General features: G+C 37.4%; 1 protein-coding gene across 2 annotated transcripts in view; it reads left to right on the plus strand.

Annotated features, from left to right (window-relative positions):
• The window catches only part of LOC106762944 (rust resistance kinase Lr10), a 9,600-nt gene extending 4,357 nt beyond the window's left edge, over positions 1-5,243 (plus strand). Inside the window, exons 2-3 of one of the 2 annotated variants that reach the window (XM_014647075.2) lie at positions 3,123-3,850; positions 3,934-5,243. In XM_014647075.2, the coding sequence (XP_014502561.1) occupies positions 3,166-3,850; positions 3,934-5,048 (1,800 nt within the window). In that variant the 5' untranslated portion in view covers positions 3,123-3,165 and the 3' untranslated portion in view covers positions 5,049-5,243. Of the gene's footprint in view, positions 1-3,012; positions 3,851-3,933 lie in introns of those variants that run through there. The other variant, XM_014647074.2, reaches the window with a different exon arrangement.
• The last annotated feature ends 5,587 nt before the right edge of the window (positions 5,244-10,830 follow it).

The raw sequence follows: 10,830 nt of genomic DNA on the forward strand, positions 1-10,830 counted from the left end.
GATGCAGTGCCTTCCCACCCAGCAAGGACATATGTGAATTTCATGTCAAAATCACACGCAGCGAACACATTTTGAGTTGGCCAATCTTTTCTTCCTCGAAATCTCGGAGCATCAGATCTTGGAACCTTCACACGAACATGAGTACCATCTATGGCCCCTAAACAATCCTAAACATAAAAATATGAAGACATGATAAGAGTCTACATTTGTTATCATAACTTAATCACACAAACTATACAACTGTTTTTGAATCGGTACCTTAAAGTACGGGTAAAATCGATTGTTGTTCAAGACATATGGTTGAACCTCATTTCCTGAGGGTTGGATGAGAAATTCANATTCCAAACTTATAACTGCAGCCAACACATTGTGAAAGTGTCTGCTAACCGTCGAACCCGANCGATGGAAGAAAAAACCGACACTTCGATTCTTAACATTATGGCCAATTATATGAAGAAATTGAGCCACTTGTTGCGCGACTGTCGACCGAATGTTGTCCTTAACTAACCCAGTTGATCTTAGTCTTTCACAAAGATTAATAAATGGCTCTGGACCCATCCTAATAATGTCGCAGCACCGATTAGTGTGCACAAGATATGACATTAATTTCTCCCTACGACGATCTCTTTCTGGTAGGGAAATACTTACACTACTAGAATCACTCCAGTACATTTCCAATATAGTCAATGCGTGTGCAACAATGCATAACATTGTTACCGAAGCCATAGCAGTCGTTATTTCTAAGTGTCTTCGTATAATTGAGATAATATTGAAGTCTACGCCAAGTACATCATCATCTATATCTTCACGATCCAAATATGATAAATCTAATTCTTCTTCCATCTATTTTTACTTAACCAAATATAAATACTATAATTAAAATCATACATTCATATATTAATCAAACAAACAGNTGGTCATACATTCATACATCATATCTTAATATTATAAATAATTATTACACATTGTTACATTAAATAAATATTACACATTAAATTTCACATAATACATTAAATAAATATTATACATTAATTTTCACATAATACATCATTACATTAAATAAACACAATACATTATATATTCATATAATTAGTTATAAAAATACAAAAAACATAATATGTGTTCATAAATCTAATTCTTCTTCTAATATATTTAATAACTAAATATATACAATTTAACAACTTCAAAAACAAAACTCAAATAAACCGTATTACTAAATTCATATATTCATATAATAATCTATTCATTAAATATATTTATAACTATACAAAATACATGTCCAGTACAAAAAGCAGACTTTCATTCATATTATTTAAATATAGCAATGTCATACATACCTCTTGAAGACAGTGATGATACTTTCAAGCAAGATTTGAAGCAATGCTGAATACGCTTTCAACGAAGATTTGAACGAACAATTCCACCAATACTATCTAGTAAGATCCCAAAAACGTACTTATTTGAATTGGCAATATTCAAATAAATTAGTCACAATTCCAAAAGCAAGTTGTTAAAAAAATAAACACATGAATATGTTATATCATACAATGGTTAACCATAAATTCTTTACAAAGTATAGTATCTAACTTCACAACTTACTTTAGGAAGTTGTAGTTGGAGGGACTCCTTTCCACAGTATAAATCTCAGCAAAGACGTCCACAAACCACCACAAAGACGTCCACAAACCACCACAACGATGGTAAATACTTGACCTCCGTAGCCTCTCAAATGCACCTTTTGCTTACAAAAAACCTGCAAGACATACAAATGGTTAGGCTGCTGCATTATATGACGAAATGGTTAAACTCCCTTCTGTGTTGCTGCTGCTGCAAGTGCTGCATCAACGACCTAACCCCCAACTGCCCTTCTCGTGGACACCAAAGCCACCGTCTCCACTCCGAACACCACTCACAGACCAACTTCCATCATCATGTGCACCCTTCTCGTCAACAGCAGTCAGGAACCACCCTACCAGATCACGACGCCGGCAACACCCAAAACACACAGCTTCCATCCATGGGGATCCACCACCGAACCGGAAACTACACCAACCTTCGAAGTCCTTCGACCACCTCCAACCAGAGAGCCGAACTTGCTGGAGAAGACGGAACCGGAAACACCAACTGTCGCCGAGAACGTCATGAGGATCGTCGTGTGCATGGAAGTTGTATCCGGATACACCGTTAATGCATTTTGTACAGCAACCTCGATCCGGATACGCCATGAATGTATCCGGATAACCCTCCTTTCACACTTTCATAGTGCTGCAACACGGCGTCTGGGTCTTCGTTCCTGCATCAAATCTTCCCTTGTTTAATCCCTCCTTGCCGTTTGGTTGGCTGCATGGACTCCTTCATCATCATGAACACCATTCTTCCTCTCCAAATGTGTTGGTCACATGTTGGAAATGGCTTCAACTTGCAACAAAGACATAAACAATGGAAGCATAGATTACCCGCGCTCTATCACAGCTCCTCACTCTCAAACAGACGCAAACCTCCTCAATGTCAATATCTTCAAACTTGGTTCCTCTCTATGTAAACACAGGACGATTTAATACACACCAACCTTATCTACCAAGCAGAGTCTTATTAATGGAGTTGGGGTTTAAAATTCAAACATCAGCCAGATTCTCTCCTCTCACGCAGTGAATTGTTTTGTCACGCAGGGAATCTAGGCAGTGGTCTGCAAAAGCTTTGTGTGAAACAAAGTGCATCACGCCGAGCAGGGGCATCACATGCTAGCCAGTGCAAACTCGTGAAAGCACAGTGCATGGCTTCTGTCTTATCAAGGCACAGTGCATGGCTTGTTGTTACAAATTTTTTCTTTAAATTCTTTCGTTCATCTTTCAAATTCTTTAATCCAAATAACACCCTAATAAAGTCTATCCCCACAAATGCATCATGAACCGCTCACACTAATTACAAGTTACAATTGTTCTTCTATATTTTTATTTTTAGATAAAGTCAAGTCCACTTTTTTGTTTTGGTATGCGAGTCAAGTCCACTATTTTGATAAGAAAGCAAGTCCACTTGTCTACTTCCAACGCGGAATCGCAGTTGCACTTACATCAGGCGGCCATCATCTCCTTCTCCAACTTGTACACACACTTCAAAGAAAGGCTTAATGATGCAAAGCATTGCTAGATTTTCTGCAACCACTCAATGCTAAATTTTCAAAATCTCGCTCTTCTGCTGACGCTGTTGCTTCTGCTATGGAAGCCTGCCATATGCAAAAATGGGTGCACGGAAAAGTGTGGCCCCATTCACATTCAATTCCCATTTCACCTCAAAAATAGCAAGTTGAATCACACCATGGGCTATCCTCGTGGGTTCGATCTGTTGTGTACGGATTCAGGTAAGACTGTGTTGGATCTGCCTTCTGTTCCAATAAAATTGTATGTGAAAAGAATAGATTACAAGTCACAGCAAATCCAGTTCTACGACCCTCAAAATTGCCTTCCTAGGCAGCTCATGAACCTCGGCAATTCCTCTATTTCACCATTTAAATTCCTACCATTCGAACCATTCCCATATGACTACCGCAATATTTCCTTCTTCCGCTGCAACTCAATGTCATGCCCAATTTTGCAACTTGATTCTGGAAATGACTTTCTTGATCCCGAGATAGTATCGTGCACAAAGTTGAGTGATGTTTACTCCGTCCAGTGGTATGTACGGGATTATATGGAGAACACCGTGTTTGCGGAATGGACCAGCCCCAATTGCAGTTCCTGTGAAGCACAAGGAAGTAAATGCAGATACAAGAATGGTACCCAAAGTGAAATTGAATGTATTGTTTGCCCCACAAACGGGCTTCCAACATCAACTATTGTACTTATCGCAGCAGGTATGTGCGGTATCCTTGTTTCCCCGTTTTCTTTCTCTGTTTGTGGTTCTTTGTAAGGTGTCTAACAGAAGATACACCCACAGGGGGAATAGGTGGTTTCTTTCTTGTGCTGCTTTTGGCCAAGGCTTTGTTTCATGTGCATGACCATTATAAGATGAAAGGAGAAGACCAAGCTCGTATAGAGAAATTCTTGGAGGATTACAAGGCAATGAAGCCTACCAGATTCACTTACGCTGACATTAAGAGAATCACAAATGGGTTTAGTGAGAGTTTGGGAGAAGGAGCTCATGGAGCAGTGTTCAAGGGAATGCTCTCCCGTGATATTCTCGTTGCTGTCAAGATACTCAATGACGCTGTAGGAGATGGAAAGGATTTCATAAACGAAGTGGGAACAATGGGCAAAATTCATCATGTTAATGTTGTTCGCTTGCTTGGATTCTGTGCTGATGGATTCCACCGAGCTCTTGTCTATGATTTCTTCCCAAATGGATCACTGCAGAGATTCTTAGCTCCACCCGACAATAAGGATGTTTTCCTTGGTTGGGAGAAGTTGCAACAAATTGCTCTTGGTGTTGCCAAAGGGATTGAGTATCTCCATCTGGGCTGTGATCATAGAATACTTCACTTTGACATCAATCCTCACAATGTTTTGTTAGATGATCACTTCAATCCAAAGATCACTGATTTTGGACTTGCTAAATTGTGTCCTAAAAATCAAAGTACTGTGTCTGTGACTGCAGCCAGGGGAACCTTAGGCTACATTGCCCCTGAAGTTTTCTCAAGAAACTTTGGTAATGTCTCTTATAAGTCTGACATTTACAGCTATGGAATGTTGCTTCTGGAGATGGTAGGAGGGAGAAAGAATACAAATATGTCAGTGGAGGAAAGTTTCCAAGTTCTGTACCCTGAGTGGATCCATAATTTGGTGGAGGCACGAGACGTGGAAGTTACAATTGAGGAGGAGGGAGATGCTAAAATTGCAAGGAAACTTGCCATTATAGGACTTTGGTGTATTCAGTGGAACCCAGTGGACCGTCCATCCATGAAAACTGTGGTACAAATGCTTGAAGGAGATGGAGACAAGTTAATTGCACCCCCTACTCCTTTTGATAAGACCGGTTCCTCAAGAACAAATGCAGCTGTTCAAACAAGACACCAGAATTTCGAGTTGGAAATTATTCATGAAATGGAAGAGTAAATATAGTCTCACTTTTCCATCAAATGTAATTCGTAATTTAAAGAAGTTGTAACACAATAAGCCATTTCCCTTTTTAAGGTTTCTAATCTGCTTTTTTATTGTTTCTCATTCTTCTGCTATTATACTAATACAATTTTAATTTTGGGTTTTGGTCCCAATAGATGATAGTCTAAAAGGGCCGGCTGAATTGCAACACATGATGTTTTCTTTCTCTACTTAAACTTCTTGTAGTTGTGTTCAAATTCCACCTCTGGCCATTAATATTATTCTCAGCCCATGCATTTTTAACCATTTCTGTACGGTGGATGATGCTGCATTTGGTGCAACTTGTGGGGTTTTTATGGCATGGAAGACAAGTTCCAGCAACAATAGAATTTCAACATTCAAAATGCACAAAAAAAATATATACTCAAAAAGATGGGAAGTATCTTTTTGGTATGCTCAAAATGATAGCCAGAACCAGATCAAGTTGATACCAAGAGAATTTTTTTAAAAGATATTAGGACATTGACTATATGAAAATATTGATATTGGAAAAATCAAAGTTAGATGGTAGAAAAATGAAAAATAATGTTGAATGTTTTTGAAGGGGGTTAATTGTAACAGTGATAACAGAGAACACCAATGAAACAGTAATAACAGACAAAAGAGCAAGAATAGTATAATCAGTGTAAAGCAAAAATCTGTAATAGTATTATTTACTGGAAAGGGGTTTCTTACAAGAAAGGAGGTACTTCTATGGAGGCAGCAGTAATTATAGAGCTATAAGACGAAAAATCCAAAAACATAATTGATTTCCCAAAGAGAGAAGACAGAGCAACTTCAACCCTACAAAAAACTTCTTCTCCTCCAACCATTTTGACCTATAAGCTAACAACCTCACCATAGTCCCTAAGCCGTACGTACGTTAGTTATTTTGGGCCGTAGGCTTTTCCATATTTTTCCCTCATTTGCATCAGCTATGACGAGGCTATTACTATTTGTCCCCATATTCTCCTCATTTTCCTCTTTTGTAATTGGTTTCATTACATTTCCTCCTCCATTAGAAACAACCTTGACATTAAAAACATCCGTCACATTAAAAACAACCTTGTCCTCAAGGTTGAAGTCTCGAAAAACATATTGTAATGCAGTGTCATCCTCCCAAGTGGCTTGAATGTTATCCAATCCCTCCCATTGGACTAAATGTTGAATCTGCTTACTGCCCGTATAATCACCCTAGATTGCAGAATAGCAGCTGGTTGGAGTAGTGGTTGTGCATCATCAGAAGTGATAGGTATGGGAATATAAGATTGAGAGTGATTCCCCTTACAAAGTTTAAGCTGTGAAGCATGAAAATCTGGATGAAGTTTTGAAGTCTCTGATGACAGATATTTGTAAGCAACCTTGCCAATCCTTTTTATAACTAAAAACAGATCAAAGTATCTCAAACTTAGCTCCTTGTTCTTCCTTAAGCCATAGAGTGTTGTCTATAGGGTTGCAGCTTGACCAACACTTTATCTCCAACATTATACTCCACATTCATTCTCTTCTGGTCTGCATTTTTCTTCATTATTTGTTGAGCTCGATGGAGATTTTGCGTAAGTTTGGAGAGAATAATGTCCCTCTGCAACAAATGCTCTTGAACTGACATTAAACTGCTGGAAAGAGCATGGAAAGAGCATCAAGGACTCTTCCAAACCACTTGGACTTTTAATGGCCTTTTTACAAAACAAAACCAAAGGAAATTGAAATAAAAAACAATTACACAAGAGATTCAAAACTATGAAATTTGTTAGAACCCGCTAATTGGCCTCTTCATGCGCTAGCTCCATTCCTTGGCTTCTGCAATTGGCTGTTATAGATACTCCTAATATTCATTTGGTCTCTTAACCTTTTCACTTTAAGGTTTAAATCTTCTAGAGCATTATTTTGCTACTGCCTAACGTAGCCTGCTGTTGGTTTTGCTCTTGGACAGTGTTGAAAGTCACGGTTAATGTTTATCCAGTTTCCACTGCTGCAGCTAACGGTAAAATGCTTTCCAAATCAATTTGGCATAGCTGCAACATACCCAAACAACAAATACTCCAAGCACTAACAATTACAATTGGATATTAACAATGCTAATCAAAATTATAATTTGGGAATTGAGTGCAGTAACCACTTTAGTAAACTGATTCAATGCAGAACAAGTGGGGAACAAATTGACTCCAAATTGAAAGAAAATTAAGACTTAATCCACACTATATGATAGGTTTCTAATCAAGAAACCTCAAGAAAGTCACTCTAACACACACAAGAATGAACGCCCAACTCTTTGTAAAACCTCCACTGGTATTATTTAGTGAAAAGAATATAATGAATAGGGTAGCCTGGGAGCCTAACCTCCCTCAACAAGACTAAACAGTCTGTTCAGAATACACAAATGGCCAAAAAGTCCCTTCCCCCTATTACTAACAGCTATTTATATAGATATGAGTCCCGCCCATCCTAACTGTCTTAACAGTTAGGCCAACTACCGTTAACTAACGTTTCAGTTACATTTCTTCCTCCTAACATATACTCTAACATCTTATCAGTATACGAATCAGTGAATCAATTAGCCAAATATTGGTGACTTAATCAGCTACAAATATAAAACCCAAACTGGTTAATACGTGTAACTAAATCAGCCAAATTCAAGAAATCTAAATTGGTCCAAGCAAGGCTTTAATGAAAACTGAATTAGGAAAAGGAATTGGTTTGCAGATGCAACTTTGGCTTGTTGTTGTTATTGACCAGCACGAATCTCACAGCTGCAGATATTGTGTTTTCACTCTGCTATTTCAGCACTCAATATAGGCGATTCAGAATGATACAAGTCAGGGAATGAAAATCTGTTGTACCGAGACAGCCTTCAGCTTGAGGTATCCTCCTACACTCCACTTCCTAGGAGGTTACCAGTGATGTAAAGGTTACCACTTCCTAGGTTGCATCCACAAACATCTCACCCAGACCACCAAAAAGTCAATTATTAATTCAGGATTGCAACACCGCTACTGCCAGCAAAGTTAAGAAATCAGAATGCATCACTGCTCATTTTATCAAACAGTTTGCGTGCAAGAATGATGAAAATTAAAAGCAAGAAATTAAACGGGTTCAAATAACGGAGGCACTCAAAAAGATCCTAGGAAATGCTATAGAGTAGATATAGAAATCAAGAAAATGGATACAAGTCGCATGAACATCAAAGTCAACCTCAAATTCAAACTAGGTATAACTGCTTGATAAAATGCCTGAAAGAGCTTTTAGCTACTGATGAATCAGATTTAAGCATGAATGGCACTGGTTCGGTCAGCTTTTTTAAAATGAGTTATATTATTGATTTTGTATTATAAATTCCATATAACTCAATTAAACCAAGCTTTTGCTGCCAAACTTAACAAAATTACAGATCCATCAATCATAGCAAACACTTAGACAATGGCATAGCAACTTGTATCAGAAATAAGTGCTAAAATTGGTGGTTGGAAGAGTCACTTTGCACAATGTTGTTAAAACACTCAATTCTATAGCACGAGCAAGTTTAATTTATTGGTTCAACTTGTAGGTGCTGCCAATTGAGGCCAGATATCAGGATTTCGAAATTTCACTTCTCAAGTTCCATTTTAACATCAATTCAAGCAACTGCACCTACCAATTTCAAACACATCGAGTTAAAAGACTTTTAAACACTGCAATTGATCTCAATTCAATGATTAAAATTTGGGAAAGACACTGGAAGAATAGAATGAGATGTTCAGCAGTGAACTAATTGCGAAACCAAGATGAAAAATTGAAAATGACACAACTACGAAACTGCAGATCGGGTAACTGCAAATAGTAAGTCTCTTGAAGTTTTCCTATGGTGCAACCAAGCTTTTTGTCTCAACAAATCACTTCTTATATGGTATGCACCTAGTACTGGTTTCAGAATCCAGAGACAATACCACATTTCAAACACACAACAATGTATAATCTAGAGTAGATTTGACTACTTGAACATTGAAAACTGCATCTGCTGGAAAACTCCATGCACCCAAGCTCTCAATGATTTAGTCATAGCTCATATGGTGTGCAGAAGTTGATTATCCAGGTAATTGATGCAGATTACGCGAAACTCATGCAACTCAGAAATTTAAAGACACATAAGCAAGTAACATGACTGAATGACAAAACAGAATGGATGCTTCAATTAAAAATGACTCAAGGCCCAAGTCATCATGTCCTCTTAAATGAAATGAGTTTTGCATTGTTCTTCAAGTAGTAGAATTAGGATTTTACTTGTACAATTTGGAGACACCTTTAGGGTTGTCTAAGCTTATAAATAAAGGTGTCTCCCCCTGTGTTAATTCACCTTTGAATTGAGTATCGTTATTATGCTGTCAAATTTGTATCATACTACTCAACTTAGGTCATCAAGCCTATAACATCTTTGGTTTCCTATAGTCACCCTTCCTTAAAAGTTGACCCAACTTCTCTTGAGAATACCCAAATACCACCATAATCTCTTCCCTTACTTGAGTCATATAGCTTGGACGAGGATGAGTCATCTCATCACATCAAAACCACCATATACACACCATATTTCCACCCCCATTAAGCTTCTGCAAACCACCACCCATTTGAAACTCTTTCCTTGGCTGAGCCATATAGCTTGAAGGAGCTTATCCCATCATCATAAGGGGAGGGGCCAAACTCTAACTCTAAAGCTCTAGCAAACATAGCCTATGAAGTAAAAACATTCCCTCATGACATCATCTAAAACCATGGAACCACATCTTTGTTGAAAAGTTGTGACGCTGCATTTTTGGGCACAAGTTTATCACTATGAGAGATCACTGATATGAAGGAGCATATATCATAGAAATATAAACACTAAGCAATAAACTTATTTTTCTATGCCATTGGGTTTTGATTATTCGAACAAATACAAGTCAAAAAAATTAATGTTGTGGCAAATGCTCTTATAAAAAGAGGATAAAATTGAAAATTTTAAGTATATAGTAGAAAGAAGTTATGGATAAAATAATTTACTTTTAATATTGCCCATTTCAAGCTATCTTATTTTGTGGAATTCATGACACCTCTCAAATTCAAGCCAAACAATAGCAGTTTATACCAAAAGAATTAACATCATAGTGATTTCTTATGACAATATATTCATCATCTCATAAGTACTATCATCCATCTATTTTCTAATTAAATCTAATGACTCACTTTATATTCTAGAATTTATATTATTTGGACCTACATTTCTCCCATAAGTCTTGAATACCCATTTGATCTATTACTTCTAGTTTGATAATTTAAATTGGACTGCCAAAGTGGGATTCCTTGAGTATTCAAACTTGATTGAGAAAGTGGTGCCGCTTGGGATCTCATAATGGATTGCCAAGGTGGCATTCTTTGTCATGATTCTTAAGATGGCACTTTCCATGGGTAGCTTTCATTTGCGGGAGTGGTATTACTTTTCTAAATATCAATGTTCCAGTCACAATTACATGTTGTGCACGAAACAGGAAAATTTTTCAAATCGATTAATTGTGATTGGTTCCATTAGAGTTAGTATTGGACTTGAATGCAACACAATATGTAAATGTTATTTGATATGACATTGTTGCATTTGTTGACTAAGTAAACTATTCGATTTGTTTTCCTGGGTCTGGTTTCAATCACCTTTAAAAATGGTCGTTGCACACTTTTTATTTTGTTGGCATCACTGCAATTTCAAATCCAATGAAATTGGTCATCAATTTCCAACATCAAATATATTTTTTAAAAT

This window comes from Vigna radiata, chromosome 6, assembly GCF_000741045.1.
Source record: "Vigna radiata var. radiata cultivar VC1973A chromosome 6, Vradiata_ver6, whole genome shotgun sequence".
Classification (NCBI taxonomy): Eukaryota; Viridiplantae; Streptophyta; class Magnoliopsida; order Fabales; family Fabaceae; genus Vigna; species Vigna radiata.